General features: G+C 45.8%; 1 protein-coding gene across 1 annotated transcript; it reads right to left on the minus strand.

Moving 5' to 3' along the window:
- Positions 1-1,027: 1,027 nt before the first annotated feature.
- Positions 1,028-19,538, minus strand: ERP27 (endoplasmic reticulum protein 27). The gene is made up of 7 exons (XM_051625154.1): positions 19,418-19,538; positions 19,105-19,205; positions 16,198-16,335; positions 12,590-12,703; positions 9,489-9,614; positions 2,198-2,395; positions 1,028-1,518 (listed from the first exon to the last, which is right to left on the minus strand). Exons 1-7 carry the CDS (start codon positions 19,536-19,538, stop codon positions 1,474-1,476), a joined length of 843 nt encoding a protein of 280 aa, XP_051481114.1. The 3' UTR covers positions 1,028-1,473.
- Positions 19,539-20,252: the final 714 nt, after the last annotated feature.

Raw genomic sequence — 20,252 nt, forward strand, 5'->3', positions numbered from 1 at the left:
TTCTGAAAACCCATATTGCCCACTGCTCTCCCTCCTGTGCAGGGAGACAGTTTTTTGCCCTTTCCAACACAAGGCACAATCCTGCATACAGTTTTGATCATACCACTCCTTCTTGGAAAAGTGCAGCAATTTTTATTCCCCATGTTACAGTATTGAGCTTGCTTTAGGTAAGCAGAAGTAAAAGGAGGGTAGAGCACTAAAGGACATAAGTCCAGCTGCATGGGAAGCAGAGCCTTAGGGACATGAAAGACATCAGCTTGTTCTGCATGGAAGAGGCAAGAGCTAATGCAGGGCTGGCACCTGCCTCTCTATTGTACCAGGAGCTGTGTTTGCCTCATCCTCAAGAACAACTTCTTTCTATTCCCAGTGCTTTGCCTTGGGCTAATCTCTGAGAAAGGGATGTGGTTTCTCAGCTCTGTGCTTCTCAGACTCACTGTCCCATGCCGTGAGACAAAATGCAGTCACCGTTTGACAGAAGCATCCATACTTCATACCAAAGGATGATGAGCCAAGCACAAGGCAAGCCTAGTGCATTCATCTAGTACAGCAGAACAGGGATGGCTCGTACACCACTCTTGCAACATCCCCATCCTCTGTATATCAGCACTGGGACTTCTGAGGGATGTCTGAGATCAACTCACAGCCATCAGTCTTTCCCTCTGATGCAGTGCAGAGATATCCCCTATCTTGCAATGCAACTTTCTAGTGCCCCTCTGCCACAGGTCCCATTCCTCTTTGCCTCAATCTGAATCTTAGGCTCATTTATTTTTGCTGCACCAGCTCAGACCTGCTGTATCCAGTGCTGTTCTGATCCCAAACCTTCACAGGAATCCCTCAACCTGGTGGAAATATCTGTTGAAAATGGTTCCATTGCCATGGGGCATGATCCTTAGCAACCAAATGGACTGGTTAGGTGTTGCAAGCCTGCTTATATTCAGAGAAAGGAGATTTTCCATAAGTAAAAGACATGGGGAGTGGGAAATAATGTATTTGCATAAAAATTCAGGCTATTCACTTTTTACTTTATTTAGTAAAATAAATTGAAAAGTTCATGTGACGTCAAGCAACCAATCTGTTCCTAGTGCCAGGAGAGGCACAGTGGATCCCAGCATGGCATCAAAAGCAAAGACAATGAAGGAAACAAATCTCTGGGATCTACAAGCTTTATCTCTGATGTTGCCATTTTGCCAAATCATCCTTTGCTTCAACAGAGGTGTCATGGAAGGACACAGTGCAGAGCAATACCAGAGCTCCTGGAGTACTGAGTAAGTAGAGTGGGAGCCAACAAATGACAAGGGAGAAGAGATTCCTAGAGAGAACAGACAGCATATATGTACATAGCATGGAGATGGGACTCTGTGACTGACTTGACCCCTTAATGCTACTATGCCAGGAATTCCTGAGCTCAGTGAACTCTTCATACACCACAAACTGATTACTCTGGACACAGTCATTCTGTCGGCTGAGAAAGAATCAGAGTTCCTCGTTGGGGACATTATCCTGAAGTTCGTCTTCTTTCTAAAACACATTAGAGGCATGAAATAAGTTTTGACATTTCTCAGTTTCTCAGCATAGTGATAAAATGAAACAAACCAACTTAAATGCTTCCCTCCGCTCTCTATGCCACTACCTTGCGTATCCCATTTCAATTGCACACAAAACCTCTATGCTATAAGAAGATGAGTTTTGAAAGAGAGAAAATATTTACATTGAGGGAACATGGAGATTAAATTGTGACTCTCCAAGCAGAGACCACTGGTAGAGTCCTGAGACCTTGTCTGTATACTCTGTTCTGTGTCCTTCTTGATAGATTTCCTTCCTATCCATGCCACTGTCTCTCTGATCCTCTCTTACGTGCTGTCATCCACTATCCCCTTCTCAGTGTCCAAAAGCACCTTTCACTCTGTCTCCCCAGCTGCTGTTCCCAGAAAATAGATGCTTCACTGAGACATTCATATAGTTGTAGAGGTCAGTGAAGTCTTCTTGTTGTAGACTAGAAGGCAGAGGTCAGGGAAGAAAGAGGCTCTAGATCTAATGCTTTTCAGATATTTAGGTGCAAATTAAAATGAAAGAGGAGGTGGCAGTGGTGGGAAGGAGTTCAAGGAACAGAAGTCATCTTCTTCAAGAGCCCTGTTAGTAACAGCATTGTCCTACAAGATCCCAGCCTCCTGCAGACTGTACAGGAGTCTCCCTTTACCTTCTTAATTCTTTGTAAGAAACGATTACAGAAGTCCTGTACATGCTCAACAGAGACTTCATTCACAGTCAACACATCCTGCTCCTCATCTGGTGCATGGAATATAGCTAGAGCTGGCAGCTGGGACTTCTTCAGATTGAAGAATGACACTACTCGTTCATTGCTCTTCAAATTGCTGTCTAACAGGATGAAGAGAACCTGTGATGGAAATAGGAAAAGAAATGTGATCAAAACAGAAACTGAGAGAGAGAACAAATTCCCAGCGATCAGAAAAAAGATTAATTACTTTATAAAGAGTTAGAGAAAACTTAACATACTCTGTAAGGACAACGCTTTGCTCTGCCACTATCTAACTGCTCCATGCAGTGTGTTTTTCTATATTTTATCAAGTCTAGACTTATACTACCAAAAACCATGTCTTCTTTCACCTTCTTTAAAAATATATCTACAGTATAGCAGGAAGGCAGTCTCCACATCTGTTCTCCTAACAGATGAGGAAACAAGGTGTCTTTTATCTTAGCAGTACATGTGAAAGAACCTGACCCCTCTACGTGCATGTTATTTGGATAAGATGCTCACGTCCCTGCAAGATCCAGAGTGGCAGAGTAAAAAGGTGTTCTGGTGCAGGGAGAATCAAACTCAGCTGCAAGAATGGGGGAGTGAAGTACAGAGCAATAGGAGCCTACAAGAATAAGAACATCAGAGTACCAAATACAAAGGACGTATTTACATTATCTGCAGTGAACAGAAATAAAGTTGCAATCATTTGAGAAACTGAGGCAAGACACAGCCCAAAAATGAATAAGCCAGGATGAGAATGACCTACAGTTTTCTGGGCTCCTGAATAGTCTTGGAGAGCAAAATCAAGCCAAGGATTAGGATTCCACAGGGATTTTTCAATAGTACATATTTATCAGAATTGGTGAACTCCTCCATGATTTTATTTTAAGAATGAGTTTCAACTGAAATCTTCCAGGAGTAGTAACAATTAGTACAAATTTAAAATTCTGGCATCTAAAAGATTATCAATAAAATACACAGCTATCTCAAAAATCTTTCTTAAATTGTATGTTAATACTAAATACCAACATTATGTATATTTTTTAATAAAAGAAAATCTAAACAGAAATTGACCTTATTAAATAGAATCCCTTGGTAGGTGACATCCAAGCCAGTGAAAGAAACATTCAGCCAGTTTATCTTCTCTTTATCCTGTGCAATGCACTTGGCTTAACATATTTGATGTATCTATGGACGGGGATAACACTTAACTTACACAATAAAAAACAACAGCTTAAAAACAGAAGAGTAATGCAATGTGAAGATGATGTGCCCAGTTCCCAGGCTGTGACTCATGTTTTTCTTTCTTTTCAATCAAGAACACTCCAGTTAGTTCAAAACTTTTTTTCTTCTCTAAAAATAAACTTGGTAAATCTCAAATTCTTTACTTTATTAAATTTATATTCTATGAAAAAAAAATATATGTATCTGGAAACTTTCCTAGGCAACAGCCTGTGTGCAGGAGGGGTAGTTTGTCTGGTATAAGGCTTAATTACAGTTAATCACTCTGATATAGAAACAGGAACAACATTTTCACTGGAACTCAGCAGGTTTCTCAACAGGGACATTTCCACAATAGATGCCACCTGGTGGAACTGGCATCTTCTCCTGAAGAATGTATTTTGTTCACACATCCCCAGCCAGCTCTAATAGCATAGAATGAAAGCAGTGACTATGGAAAAGTATACTGACCAGGAGACAAGATTCATTTTGCCTAACTTCTGCTATCTAGATCTTAGTCTTTTCTCAGCCAGTCATCCAGGTAACCTCCAGAATAAGAGGTAACAGGCACTTTATTCCACTTATTTTAAAAGGGAAGAAAGGACATGCCTGTCCTTTTCTACCAGCACTGAAAAGGGCCCAAAGCCTTTGATCACACAACTTACCAAGGCTGTAATTCATCAAAACAATCCCATTATGGTGCCCACTCTCATGTCAGTGCTAGAAAGAAGGTAGTTCCATCCCAAACTGAAAATTCATTTTATATTTCATACTATCCTGTACAATAGCTGTTTGTTTGTTTTTTTTTTCATTCTGAATTAATTTCCATGAAATTCTTTCATTCGATAGCAATCTTCTTGATGGTGTTCAGAGGTCTGCTGCTACAAGCAGTGAAGGATCTGCATGGATGAGAAACTCCTGACACAAATCCTCTCCTCCACGCATGATATTATCTGTGCCCTGTCACCTGCAATAAGCACTCTCTCAGAAAACTTTGTATACTGGTTCTGTCTTGGTGTCTTGAAAACTTGATTCCTAGCCCAGTGCTTTTAGAACATCAAGTTCCTCGTAAATACTAAGATATGGAATTACGTGCTTTTAGAACATTGAGTTCCTGGTAAATACCAGGAAGATATGGCATGATGTTATTGACCAAGGAATTAAAGTTAATTGAAAAGAATACTGTAATGGTAGAAACCAGTCTGATGTTGCTTAGTTTTTCCTCTGTCTAACTAAAGACAAACAGAAAAGATGATCAAGCATCATGTCCGATGTTTGACTTTGAACTTCATGGAACTGCAGCTTTAATTCTTTGAGGAGACTTTATGAGCAAAAAGAAAAAATTCTAAAGTTTGATTAATTTCTTACATAGCTTACATAGTACATGGAAGTAAAACAAAAACATGAGTCATTAATTAAAAAAGAAAAAAAGCAAACTATAAAAACAACTTTACCAGAGACATCTGTTAATTTACATAGACAACCCATATTTACAGGTTCCCTTGTTTATGGCTAAAAGAGGCATCTCTGAATATTATCTCTCTCACTTTTGGAGCCATCAGTGTCTGGCAAGAAAAATAAAAAGTGTATTAATTACTGTCTGCAAAAGAAAGAGCACTGTCTTTTCATTTCCATGGAAGAACTCCTGAAGGACTCTCAGGGGTTTCTCAGAACCCATTTCTAAATTGGCCTACATATAAATAAAAATGAACTTTGCAAACATCTCTACCCAAATTATTCTGATATTGTAAACCAGTTACATCAGTTACAGCAAAAGCTGCTTTTGTTATCCCCAGCATCACCTTACTGAAACTTCTGCAAACACTCATGAAGTACACCAGCTGCAATTGTCATGTTACACCCCAATAGTGTGGAAAGAAAACTGAAGATGCTTATGCTAGTTTGGCTCAACAATGCAAATCTTGACATTTCCTTTCCAGTAGAAAGCCTGGACTCTTGGCAGTACTTTCTCAAATAAGCACTCGTGCAGCTGCAACACTGAGCTCTGTCTGTTCACTGTTACCATCCACAACTGTTTCTCAAAATCTGCCAGAAAAGTACCATATTTCTTCTTATTCTTGTCAGCTCTTGCTGGCACAGCATCATCTAATATTTGCACTCTACAGCATTTTATAGCTCCCAGGTTCCACAATAAAATCTAGAGGAACCTAAACTGCCTGCAGACACTCACTGCTGCTCAGAGCACAGTTCAGGTTGTTTTCAAACAACAGTCCTCACGGTGCAGCATCATCAGTTTTCCAGCTGGAAACCTCAGCTTTCTCTCAGGCACAAATGAACAGATAATAAACCAGAAACGAAGAGATCATAATTCTGGTACTAGCAGGAGAATCACTTCTTCATGATCCATTAACCGTTGGACTCAGTGATCTTAAAGGTCTTTTCCAACTTAGATAATTTTGTTATTTTCTTCACTCTTTGGTGTCAGCCACTCAGCAGCAGCAGTTCCTCTTCATCTCAATACAAGCAACAAGTTTCTCTCTCCCTTCAGCTGATGATGACAATGACAAGGACTTCTCCTCCCTCAGAGTGCAGCTGAAATGCGTGAAAGGATCAGTACCCCTTCTGCTGCTTAGGAACCCTCTTTAGGCTCTGTTTGTGTTCTGCAATGGCTTGTACAGAAGTTGCAATACACGGGGAGCCTCCCCACTCTGTTCTGGCACATTGTAAAGCACTGCTGGATGCAGGGGTACATGCTCACTGGGAGCCTAAACACCTCTCCACAGCACAGCAACGATTCCTTGCTCAGACCATTTACAGCACTAATCCTGCAGCACAAACAAGCCTTTCACCACCAGCCCACAGGTTATGAGGTATTCACTGGTGATCCTGAAAAAATTCCAGTCAAGAATTGTGTGTTTATTGACAGACAATCTGCGAGCTGCAAAAAGGAAAATCTACTTAATACTTTAGCTGTTTTGAAGTAAACCTGAGCTCACTTGATAGTCCTCACAACAGGTAACTCCACTTAAGAAAGATTTCCATGGTATTGTACAGTGCTGCTTCTGAAACTCAAACTAACTCATGTCTTTCTACATGGCAGAGCAATAGAGACAAACCTAAGTGGGCATACCAGTCTGCACAATCCTTAGTATCCAGATCTGGATACTAAGATCTGGTCCTGCCTGATGAACCTGATCTCCTTTTATGACCTGATGACCCGACTATTGGATGAGGGAAAGGCTGTGGATATTGTCTATCTGGACCTCCAAAAAGCATTTGACACCATTGCCCATAGAACTCTCATAAAAAAACTGGCTGCTCAGGGCCTGGATGAGCATACAATCTGTTGGATCAAGCACTGGCTGGATGGTCAGGCCTGGAGAGTGGTGGTCAATGGAGTCAAATCCAGCTGATGGCCAGTCACAAGTGGTGTTCCTGAGGGCTCAGTGTTGGGACCATTTCTGTTTAACATCTTTATTGATGATCTTGATAAGGACATAGAGTGCATTATCAGTAAGTTTGCACATGACACCAAGCTGGGCAGGAGTGTTGATCTGCATGAGGATAGGGAGGCTCTGCAGAGAGACCTGGATAGATTAGATCATTGAGCTAATGTTAATGGTATGAGCTTCAACAAGGCCAAGTGCCAGGTCCTGCACTTGGGCCACAACAACCCCATGCAACACTATAGGCTTGGGGAAATGTGGCTGGAAAGCTGTCTGGCAGAAAAGGACCCGGGGGTTCTAGTTGACAAGTGGCTGAATACGAGCCAGCAGTGTGCCCAGGTGGCCAAGAAAGCCAATGGCATTCTGGCTTGTATTAGAAATAGTGTGACCAGCAGAAGGAGAGAGGTGATTGTCCCCCTGTACTCAGCACTGGTGAGGCCACACCTGGAGTATTGCATCCAGTTTTGGGCACCCCAATTCAAGAGAGATACTGAGGTGCTGGAGCGAGTACAGAGGAGGGCAATGAAGCTGGTGAACAGCCTAGAGAATAAATCTTATGAAGAAAGCTTGAAGGAGCTGGGAATGTTTAGTCTGAGGAAGAGGAGGCTGAGGGGAGACCTCATCAGTCTCTACAACTACCTAGAAGGTCATTGTAGAGAGGTTGGTGCTGGTCTCTTCTCACAGGTAATTAGTGATAGAACACGGGGGAATGGCTTCAAGCTGCAACAGGGCAGGTTTAGACTGGACAGTAGGAAAAAAATTTTCACAGAAAGAGTGCTTAGAGACTGGAATAAGCTGCCCAGGGAGATGGTTGAGTTGCTGTCCCTGGATGCATTAAGGGTCATTTGGATGTGGTGCTTGTGGATCTGGTTTAGGGGAGAACTTTGTAGAGTAGGGATGATGGTTGGACTTGGTGATCCCAAGGGTCTTTTCCAACATGAATGGTTCTATGATTCTATGTTTCTATGATTCCATCTAAGACCCAAACAGTGGGATCCTAGCTTTCCCTTACTGCTTTGTAAGATGGCAGTCCAAATCACAATTTCATCCTCACAGTGTCACTCGTTCAGGAAAAACAACATATTAGACTCTAAGTCCTTTCACGTATGTCTCCTGCAGAACCACTATGGCAAAGTAAAAAAAAATTAGTCAAATCACGACATCTTTAATTTCAATATTTTACTCTGGCTAACTTTTTAACTTGCTTGCATGAAGAAAGGAAAGCTAGATCTGGCTTGCTGTCAATTCATACGTTGACAGCAGTACAACACTTTATCAAATGTTTTGTGAAGAAGGAAGGAGAAGTATTCACATTTGCTCAGATCTGGGCATGTCACATGAAAAGAAAACTGACTGCAGCCACATAAGCAAAGGACAGTGATGCTATAGAGCAATGCACTGTGGTAGAAAAATTAGCTGCCTGGTGAAGACCTGTACCAGTCCACACTGCTTATGGAGGACAGGAATAGCAGTGTCACTGTAACATACCTCTCACATGTGATGGCTAGAATTTTTAGATTAATGAGTTTTATCACTATGTATTCATCAAAGCAAAACACTTTTGAAGAGACCTTTTGACTGATGCACCATTTCTGCCTCGTCTCTTGCCAACTGGTAGGACAGATGGCGAGGTCTAAAGTAGTCCTCCCACAAAAAAGTCTCAAGACTTTTGAGGGTGCACAGTTCTGAGGTGGACCCTCTATTTGATTTTTAATCTGCTCCTTCAGTACCACATGCAGATGTTCTTGTTCTTAAACCCCAACTCTTTCCAGCTTCACTCTTCTCCTGGGAAGTTCTCTTCCACTGCCTCTCAGCTCAGCCTTCCCCGCTGCTGTCATCTGCTCTTCCCTCCCACCTGCTACTCTCTCTTGCCCCAAATGCATTCTCATTGCTTCCAATCCTCCTTTACTTGCCAGTTCCTTCCTCTGTTCCCCACACAAAAATTCCTCTGTAATCCAGCAGCTGGCAGAGGATCAGCCATGGGAAGATTTACTGTCTGAGGAGCTCTGTCCACAAAGGGGTGGGAAACAGGTGAAATTTCTCTGAAAGACCCCATCTATCCTATCACATGAGGGATGTGATATGAGGGAAATCTGACAAACCCATTCACAACTCCTTTAAAGTAGTTATTTCCCCAGGATCCAATCAGAAGACTAAGGGTTAAGAAGCACCGTGACATTAGTTACTGTCTGGTCACTTATATAATGCTCCTTGGCATCCTGTAGGCTGTATATACAAAATCACCTCCCACACCAGTGGAATGCAACCATCACCAGATTGAACTGCAGCAGCTGTTTGTCCTCCAGTGCAAGAGAACAAAACTGGACCAGAAGCAAGGAAGTACATAATGTCCCACTGAGTGGGGAGAGGAGCAGGCTACAGAGGATATTTTCCCCACAAGGAGGCAAAAATAGGAAAAGGTGAACAGATCCAACCCCTCCACTTAGTTATGCAGCTTATCTTCTTTTCCCTGCCACTTTGCCTTTGCTCTCCTAATGCATGGAGAATGAGACTATGCACTTCCCATCCACAGAAGAAGTCACTGAATCACTGTTCTCCCTTTTTCTCCCCAGTGTCTCCCCTTCTTCTTTGTTTGGACTTACCTTCCCCTTGAAGAGCTCTGCTGCTGCCCGATATTTGCGCATTCGCTCAGGGTGCTTTGGGGACATCTTGTCTGTGATCAGGAGGAGATGAAGCTGGAGAGAACTCTGCATAACACCTATTGCTGTCTGCCGAAAACACAACCACCACAGACAGAGAGAGAAACATACACAGACAAGGAGACAGAGAACATTAAATCCGCATTGGATGCACTGCCAGAGGGACATCAATCCTCATGTGTCAGCTGAGATTTCTTTGCAAATCAGTCTCACAAGCAGAACAGCTTTCTTTAAAGCAGGAAGGATCCAAACTGGGTTCTTCATGGAAGTGCTTAACCTCCTGACTTTGCTTACTCCTGAGAGGAGAGTCTGAACTCCACAAGGGTTCATCACTTGCCTCAGGATAGTCAGTGACTAGGCAAGGGGACTGCCTGGATACAGAAAGCTGAAGTCTAGAGGAAAAAGGGAATGGAGAGGGAAGGCCAGCAAACACTGACCATAAGGGTGCCTTGAACCATTGAGGTCCAGTACCTGGCCAAAATGGGAGCAAGAGAGTGGGAAGGATTTGTAGTGTTAGGGTCGCTGTCTCACCTTATTTCCTTTCTTCAGCATTAAGCTGTGTGTAGGGTGGGGATGAGTCCAGAGCCCCATTTCAGCAACCCCGGAGTGCTTAGAGTTAAAAGTGCCTCTGCTGTCCTGCAGCGGGAGAAGCCCTGGAGCCGGCTGCCCCTCATCCCCTGGGCAAGGACCAAGCAGGCAGCACACACTGGCCCTCTGTGAAGAGACAGGGCTGGCATTGCCCAAGAAGCTGCTGCACCATCTCCAGGCACTCACTCACTCATCATCTCACTTCTCCTCCTGCCCACTTCCTGCAGCCTTGCAGCCTCTCCCTCAAGCTAAACAGCAGCCCAGCCAGACCTGCTGCCTCCCCCGTGCCACCAAAACCACGGAGGCACAGACAGTGCAGCTCCCTGCCAGTGGGAGGAGAAAGTTTCCACACACTCCAGAAGTAATAAAGAAGGGGTCACGGAGTACATGCTGGCGAGGGCCATGCACTGCAAAGCATCTATTATTTGGCAGCCGGGACTCTGCCATTAATGTAATGTTTATCAGACTTTTTGCACCTCTTCACTTCTCTGGTGGGGTGTAGATGGGGCAGGGGAGAGTCAAGGGGATGTAAATCAAGGCTGGAGAACATTAGAAGACCTCATAGGATAGGACAAGGCTGAAGATGAGGGTGAAGCAAGCCAGCACCAAGGGCCATGACAAGGCAGGGCTTAAGAGTGGGCAGGGATGGAGCAGCAGTTCCTATGGCAGCTCCACACAAAGGTGTGCCTGTCCACATAGCCTTGTGCAAGAGCTATCAGCAGAGCTTATCAATGTGGCCAGGTCACATCTGACTCTCCTGGAAAGCCCACAGGGTAAGCATTGCCTAAAAATGCCTAAAGTATGTGGGAGAAACAGAAAGGGCCCCAGGATGGGGAGAGAAAGTCTTGGCAGCTCTCAGTGTGATCCACATGACCCCAGCCTCTGCTGACCGGCAGCATTCTTAGATGTAAACAGCATATGCACTGGGAATAAATATTGACACAAAACCAAGCCGAACTGGGAGGGCTTTGGGCCATGGACTACAGGAGGCACTGTTAATTGCAGCACCTCCATAAGACTCCAGAGTGCCTGGGAAAAAAAACAACAACAAACTGGAACAAGAAGTGTACTTCTAGTCAGGATGGATGAACTTGCTAAACAGCTCAGGACTTCTCAGAGAGACAGCCTGTATGCTGAACAGGATACAATGGGGTGAGAACCCAAAGCATCAACAGAAACACATGAAGAGGGAGCCATGACCTAATGAACTGCCAAAAGATGCATTGGAGGCTCCAAGAGTTCAGAAGGCTAAAGTGTTTATAAAGATAACAAGAACAGCCCTGCTGACGTGACTTGGGTGTTCTCAAAGGACTGTAAGGACAGTAGGGCAGAATATAGCTTTTCTGTCCCCACAAATATTCTGTGATTTTGAAATGCTTTTTTCATATCCTTTATCAAGATGAAAAAACACGTACACTTTTTTAAAAAAAAAAAAATTGTTTCTTGAAAAGAAAAAAAAAAACTAACTTCTACAGTATTTCACTCCAGAAACAAAATTTTGTGCTTTCAAAACAAAATGCTCTGTCTACTGGCAGGCTGCACTTGAGCTAGGGAACATGTCAGCCCTCTTAGCTGATCCTGGCATTGGCTTGAAAAGGTGTATCTTTGAAAAAGGTTGGGCCATTCTCCTTTGAGCCTGGTCAGCACTGTTGCAGCTACTCAAAAGTCCACAGAAGAGCCTGTCAGCAATGATAAAGTCTCAGCCTTGCAGTCATCAGAGCTTCTAAGATCCATTAGCTCCACAGCAATAGGCACAGTGGACTGCTGAGATTTCAGGGGAGTCTAAATCCTTGGTGATCTTTTATAGGAGAGAGGAGCACTGGGAGCCAGTGATTGCCAGTCAGGTGGGTAAGCTAATGAAGATGGCTGACACGGAAGCATCCTATGTCTCAATTATTTTGTTGAGCTGATGAATTCTGGAGAGGATGGGAAAAATTTTGTTTGGGAAGTTTCCAGTCAGCTCTTATATACACCTTCAAATAGTCAGGCTTATGTCAAGCACCATGTGCTGGGTGATGAAGAAGAGCCGCCCTTCTGGGACTAGGTTACTCAACTTTCCATGTTTCTCAAGGCTCCTCAGCAAAAGAGAGGGGATCCTGGCTCAGTGGGATCTGCAGACATGGTACAACATAGCAATTGCCCATGGGAGGAAGCAGCACTGATGGCATGAGTGGTAAGAAGTTGAGCTCTCTGCCCATAAACACCCCAAATTTACTGGCAAGCTAAAGGAACTGCCATGCCTCCCTTCCTTTCCCCACTCCATGCACACAATCCAGCACAGCAGTACCCATGCAGAACAGCAGTAAAGATCAAAGAGCTGAGTGGCCTCCCTAACCCCATGCACACCGTTGCCACTACCCTCACATACATCTGGGGGTGCAAACACTTGGGCCAGAGAATGCACATGAGGAGGAGACCAAATGACAAGGTGAAGGATGCAGGGAGATGGTAATTACCACAGGGTTGTACTCTGTGACCAGGCGGAGCTCATTCATCCGAACAAAACGAGTCATCTTCTCAACATCAACTTCTTTGTCATTCATATCCAGATCCCTCCGGTCATTGTCTACCTGAAGACAGGCAAAGACAGCTACAGTCACAACTGTCCTCTCCTCTCAGCATCCCCTTCAGAGGCACTGATGGTACTCACTCACTGAGACACCCATCCCCTAGGACACCACCATCCTCTTCCCCTTGCCACATAATCCTCACTTCTGAAGGTCCAGAACCTATAGAGACTGTTCTGCACTTTGAGATAACTATCTTCCACCCTCCTTCAAGGCAAACTCGTGGCAAAGCAGAAGTCACTGAGGTTTCCAGATAGCCCTGAAGTATCAGCTCCTTACGCACTGGAGACAGGGAGGATTAGCTGATTGACAATTGTAGGCATTGTGGGGAGAGATCATTAAATCCTGCCTAACTCCTCACATCAATTTTGGCTTTACATCCCTTTAAAAAATCTTCAACAGCTTATTCAATTTCTTCTACAAGTAATAAACATTGGCATGGGCCTGGATGGATTTCCTGGAAACATTATGCAAGCAGGAAATCTCTCCAATAAAAAGAGAGGGGTTTTTTTCAGTACAGTAGTGGGGAAAAAAAAATAAAAATCAAGCCCCACACATTTTAGCTTTTGAGAAAAATCCATCCTGCCACACATCTCCCCACACTTTACCCCCCCCACTCACATGATGTGATTTTATTGAGGTTTTCATGACCTGGCAAACAGAAAAAAAAGAAGGCAACCATTGAATGGTAGCTAAACCACCCTAAGGGGCAGAGTTGCTATGCAGTACCACTGCAGGATGTGACCAAGTTGAGCCACGCTGGGCTGTGACACACTAAGATCAAAGTCTGGGACATGAAGGTCTTTGATACATGAGGTTCTTGGGGCTGAGGAAAGGTCCATATGCACCCACCAGATTTTATTCTCTGCATCTGTACAACCTCTGAAAATATTTGTGCTAGTTTTCCAGTGGTGTGCAGACATTAAAGCACATTTTGCTGTTCTGTGGTCATTGCCAAGGCTTTTGATCTGGTAAGGGGCCACAGCACCCCATCCTGCAACCCAAACTGGTGCTTTTCAGGCTGGGTGGCCTGATTTCTCTCACAGATTATAAAATGAAAGGGCAGCTCTACTCAAGTAAGAACGATCAGGGCAGCGTAACAGCTGAGCGGGTGAGTCCACAACACGTTTCGGGAACCAATCAAAAGCACCCTGGACTCCATGGAAAGTCTTCTCTTGACTTCCATGGATTTCTGGAAACACCTGATTTCAATTTTTGTGATAATAACGTCTTCAATCGGCGCTCAACATTTATGATCTTAAGAAAATAAGGCTGGAAAATAGCCTGCATCTAACAGTTGAAGATCTAGTCAAAAGGTCTTTATCACTCCATATAACCAGCTTGTTAGCATCTGTTAATTATGTTCTTTTTAGGTCTACAAGGCCAGATTCCTCACGACAATAAGTCAGTTTCCCTCCACTATTTGCAAAGAAGCAGTGACAGCAGCCCCTCCTACTACTGTAATTATGGTTTAAACTTCTAAGCACTATAAGTGTTTCACACTCGGCAAAAGCAAGGAAAAAATGAGCTTATGCCTCTGATTCACTGCTATCCTAGTCACGCATCTTTGTATTCTTCAAATTAGTGTTTGATTCCAAGTTCCTGTCTCAGTTATTTTTTCTTTTCCTTTTTATCTCTGACCCCTTACTCCTACACAGTACTTAGCACAGAATAAAAGGAAAGTTAATGTGTCTGAATAGCTTAGTTTAAGAAAAACTGACAATTAGAGAAGTAAATTGTTGACCACATTTGAACCTGACTAGTGTATTAGCTTATTGGCTGTTTTTTTTCTCTATTAAACAAGAGTTCAGCTGCAAAAACTGGACTGTGAACAAAGAATATTCAATATAATCCAAATTCCAACAATCCAGACACTTTTTTTTTAATCAAACATCCTCCCAATGCAGTCATCCTCACTATCTGCCACAGGACAAAAAAAATCTTTTCAATGTTTTTGGAAGAAAACCACTATGACTAAGAACCAAAACTGACATGGGTGTTGCAATTGCAACATCTGCCCATAGCAAATAAAAGGTTAAATAAAAGGACCTGTCTACCTATTGCTCACTCTTAGATCATTCTCTTTGAATTATTTGGATAACGCCAGTGGTAAACACAGTGCAGGAAATGATGAGAAAGAAAGGGGAACAAATTGGTTTTGTCCAATCTTTATACAAGCTGGACCTAGAACTTGGCCAAACTGCCACATTTTGTTTTCCGTAGTATACACAGTGTGTCCCCAGAACCCTGTGTGCTTAGAGCTCTGGTGACATGGGGCTTTAGGACATTTTGTGCTGCCTAGGGCCCTTCTCCTCCCCAGATGTACCTCTCTGCACAGTTTTCAAGTGCCATATTTGTGTGAGAAGGGCTAATATGAGGAAATTCATATAACCAGTAGAATATCTGCTCTTAACTTTTGCTGGTGCTCTTGAAGCAGGTGCATGGCCTTTCCCAGTATCATAACCTCAAATTTCAGCAAACATAGCTTCAAATTCAGTGATGCACCAGCACTTACAGCTGGAGTCAACCAAGATTTGATCTTGCACAGCATCCATCCCTAAGAAACTGCGAAGTAACATTTTTGATGGGCCCATGTCCAAAGCTTACTCAGGGAATAACTCCACAAAACACAGCATAGGAGACAGATGAGAGCATTTGGAATTTCTTTTGGTGGCAGAGCATCTCAAACGGCAGAGACCCAGTCTGGATCTGGTTTCAGCCACAATGGAAAAGTTGAGCACCCAGGGAGTGTCAGAGACAGCTTTGTCTGTCTGAAGTGACACTTGGCAAGATTTTATATCAAGTCTGCTGTGCCAATCCATTGTAGCATGGACTCTAGATGCTTTTTATGTGTCTCAGGAGCCTTTCCAAAGCCACAGAAACCCCATTCAAGTAACACTGAACTCCAGGCAGGTCACTTAGAAACACAGGCATGGTTCTTTGCAAAGAAATGGGTGCTGGACCAGATCCACAGGAGGTCTTAAAACAGAGAATCTCATCAGGCGTAATAAATGTTGCATGTCTCCGTGATGGGCACTCTGCAAATGAAAAGCAGAAGCCCTCTTTGGAGCAGGTGGGGCTGCCAATGAGAAGTCTTTTAGTGTATTTTTTGTTGTTGTTTGCTTGTTTGTTGGGGTTTTTTTTTGTTGGTTTTTGGTTGTTTGTATTTTGTTTTCTTCTGCTTGCTCTAAGGAGAGAAGAGCAGCTTCAACCTTCTTCTTTACCACGACTACCCGTAGCGTACCTGCGGGCAGTTTTTAAGCCCTTGCCCTGAAGCCCCTCTCCCCAAAACCGGCGGGCAGGGGGAAATCCTGAAGCGGAGCCCTCGTTTTGCCGACGCAGCCTTTTGCACGGCATCGTGCCTCCCGGCAGGGAGCTGCTGGGGAGCAGCCGGGGCTGTGTGTGTGTCTGTGTGTCTGTTTGTGTGTGTCTGTGTGTGTCTGTGTGTCTGTCTGCACCCCCGCCTCCCACTGCCCCCCCCCCCCGGCCTCACGCACCCTGCGGAACAGCGTGACGGTGTTGGCCGACACGCCGTAGCGGGACAGCACGGCGGGGCTGGTGCTGAGGCCGAAGGGCACCTCCGGGATCTGGCCGGCCGCCTGGCGGAACTGGGACGCTCCGGGACTCTCCGGTTCCTGCGGAGGGAGAGGGAGGCGGGAGGTGAGAATGGGGGGGGCGGGGGGTGAGGAGGGGAGCGCCCCCCCCGCCCCGCGCACGGAGGCAGCGCGAGGGCGACCCCTGCCGGCCGCCCGGCAGAACCGCCGGGGAAACGGTGCCCGGGCCGGGGAGGCCGCCGGGGCGAGCGGGCTTCTCTCCCCTTGTCACCGGGCTGCTGCAGAAATCCCCACCCCATCCCCCTCCGCCCACCCCCACCCCCCCCGAGCCCCGCCAGCCACCTCCCCTCCTCCCAACACCGGGGAAATCCCCGGGCGGCGATGCCAAGCGCGCTGCCGGGCTGAGAGCCGCGGCGAAGGGAGTGTTGGGGCGGTGGGCGAAGCTCCGGCTTCCACCTCTGCTGCCTCGTTTTGTTACCCCCACGCTCACAGGTAACACGGCGGTGATGCGAAGCCCTGGGGCTCTTATAAAAGGCAGGGGAGAAACTCAGAATCCAGATGTAGCACCCTTAAATATATATACACACAGTTATACATAACACAGATGTACACATAGACGTGTGTGGTTATATATATATAAAAAAAAAATTAAAAATACAATTTTTAAGATAACCTTGATTCTGGAATCAAGGGTTTACAATTTATCATCTTGCAGTCACAGTATCCTGGCTCCTTTTAAATATGTGTCTTAGACACATCCTTTTAAAAAGTAGCTAATACAGATACCTCAAAGGATAGAAACGTGCAATTTTTCAGTAATTTGAGGTTTATTCTCTTGCTTGCAGGGAGAACATTGGCTACAGCCTTAGCCTGTACTAAAGCCTGCCTGACTGCTCCCATTCCAGCTTTTCTTTTGAGTAATATATTTTTTATACTTCTACTTACTGGATTTAAATCCTCAAGACACAGTCTCTGCTTGGAAATTGGTTTGTTTTTCTTTTTTGTTTGAACCGTTAGCTCAGCTGTTTGTGAGCCCAGAGAGAATGGAAAACAAAATTCTTTCTTCAAAGAAAAACAGCTCTGGTGACTTGTTTTGGAAATGCCAGCGCATTGACATGGTGAGAGTGCCGAAGCCTGGGGTGGGAATAACCTCACTGAGTTTTGGAGCATTCCTGGGAAAGCTGGGGTTTAATAAGGCCAAGCATGGCCCTTTCTTCCACACACGTGGGTTTCTGGAGCAGTGTGCTGTTTTTCCATCATGGCATACTGTTCCCAGCCAGGGAGGCCGTGCTCATTATATGCGGAGCTTGCGGAGACCCATACTGCAGTGAAATGAAAGGCTGCAGTAGAGAAACAATTTATGGCGAACAGAGAACATGGACATTATTTGGATGAATATACTCTCAGGCAGAGGGCCAAGACAAGCCCTCGTGGCACGCATACGTCTTTATCTACTGTTTAAATGCAGCCTTCAGGCACTCTCAACACATTGCTGGCTGCTGCCCCACGTTCCTGGCAGCCAGGGCTGTTCCCACACTGCAGGATGGCACAGCCATCCCTCCTGCCCCAGGACTCCATGTGCTGCATGGGAGCAGTCTCCTATCGACTCTGATTAACTAAATCCTGCAGTGGGAGGGAAGCTGCCATGGTACAAGACACCAGCGGTTATGCCCCCCCGCTGCTTTGCCCAGCAAGAAGCCACAGTCCCCGCTGCAGTTCAGTAGGAGGCCCTGCGCCTGGGGTACAGCCCTGCCACAACCACAGTCAGCTACCCCGGAGGAAGGAGGTGTCTGTGCACTTTCGTTCCGCATGTGCAGATTGCCTTGCAGGCTCGCTGCAGGAGCAACCCCTGAGGAGCCCTGGATGCCTACAGGCGCCGAAGGCGAGGCAGCTGGTGCTCTGCGATCAGTGCTTAGCAAAGCCCCTCGGGCATCAGTCTCCAGTGTTCATGCATTTGTTGCTGCCAGCGATGCACAAGCAGCACCAGCGATCCTCACGCTGTGGTGCGCTGAGAGATGATGTTGTTCTATACCAAGAGTGCCCTCCCTATGCTGCCCTCCAGCCCCAGGCTCGGGGCAGAAGGAGGAAGGAACTTGCAGAGTGGCTTCTCTGCCAGAAGCCATATGGCAGTGTGTGAGTAGGAGAAGCCCAGGGCAGAGTTCAAGGAAAAAAAGGGGGGAAAAGATGCAACTTGGGGACCTTAAAAGTAATGAGGATTCTGTCAAAGAGACCTCTGTTTTCTGGTGCTCTAACTCAGTAAATATTTTTGTCTTGTTTCCTAAGGAAAAATACTCATTCCATTTTGGGGGCAGGAGACACATACACATCAGTCTCCTTTCAATTTAACTTAATTTAGGCAGAGAGGCAGAGATCTCAAGGGTATCAACTCTGGGGAACAACGCAGCAAGGGCAGAGAGTCCATGCAAACCCTCTTGGACTTCAGAGGACCCCCAACTGTGCTGATTCCCGAGACTTGGCTTCACTGGCTTCATCATGGAAGCAATGCCTTGCAAACAACTGATGTTCCCACTCACCCCTCACCAACATTTTCTCTCCCACACACATTCCTATTTTACTTCCCCTGCAGCATTTCCCTTTCTCTGGCTCCAGGGCTCCTACAACCTCCTTCACCTTCCTCTCTAGGTCCATCTCTGTTTACACACACACATTAAGTTCCCTGTATTCTCCCTGTGGCCAGTCACCTAATCCCTCCACAAACCTGTCACAGCCCCAGCACCTTTCAGGAGAGCAGCTGCCTTTGGAAGGTGTTTACACCACATCCAGCCCTATGCTTTTAATCAGGGTGGAATAGGGCTCACAGCTGGCAAAGGGAAGGTGCCGTGAACACACCTGGAAGAATCCAATGACTGCCACCTCAGCACCACTGATGAAGGCTTCTGCATCCCCAATACTGTTCAGCAGGATAGGTTTCTCTGCAGCACCAGCTTTGCCTAGAGAGGAGAGGTCAGGGTTGGACAGAGGAGACACACAGAGCAGCTCAGAGAGCCTTCCCCCAACAGGTACCCAAGCACCCCACATTACAAGCTCACCCATACAGCTCTCCTGCAAGCTTGACACAATGCTTGCACAGTACACCCTCGGTTAGGAAGACTCCCCACAGCAGACCCAGCCTTTCCCCAAGCCAGGAGGAAAGTTCACTTACCGTGAGATGCTGAGCCACTGTCTCCAGCACACCCTGCTGGGGAGCCCCCTGTGAGCAGGATAATGAAGAGGTATGGGAAGACGGAGGTGACCATGGTGCCAGCTTGCCCTCTTCTCACCATGCCACCCTGCTCCAGTCCTCTCCTCAGCAAGAGACACGTCAGCTACTCTGGGGGCCCAGAGCCATTCCTGGCACGGTGGGAAGGGAGCAGCTGGCCCAAGGAAAAGCCTTCAGCGCCTGAGATAACCGCTATGCTAGGAGAGAGCCCCTGCCTGCTGTGCCAGCACCACCCTGGAGAGCCTCACCGACACTGCCACCAGCATCCCCTCACCCACGGTGCTGCACCTCCTGCACAGCTGCACATCTCAGCTACCCTGCAAACTGTGTGACCCAGAGTCCCAACTGGGTGAGAACATCTCTCCAGGCAGAAGGAGCTGCTGTGCTTCTCCAAGGGCTGAGGCCCAGAGGCCGATGTTCCTTGTCCTTGGCCAGCAGGGCAGCCACTGGGACACGCAGCTCTTGCGCTGGCTCTGGGGAACTCCTGGGGTGGAGTTAAACACGAGAGGCTGTGTTACAGTTGCACGGGCTCATTCTGTTGTAAGCCAGCTGTCTACCCCTGGAGCCTACCCCCAACACAGGCAAACTTTGGGCTTCAAAGGATTCCTGAAGGAAGCAGCTCTGAAATAATTTACCTATAGAATCAGGTTGCAGCTTTGAAGGAGGAGGGCTACTTCCCTTCCCAGCCATGGCCTTAAGCCTTCCTATAATGCAGTTGCCATGTACACGCCCCTGAAAAACATACTCTAGAAAAAGAATGTGACACTCATGCAGAAAA

The sequence above is a fragment of the Apus apus genome, chromosome 1, assembly GCF_020740795.1.
Source record: "Apus apus isolate bApuApu2 chromosome 1, bApuApu2.pri.cur, whole genome shotgun sequence".
In the NCBI taxonomy this organism is placed as follows: Eukaryota; Metazoa; Chordata; class Aves; order Apodiformes; family Apodidae; genus Apus; species Apus apus.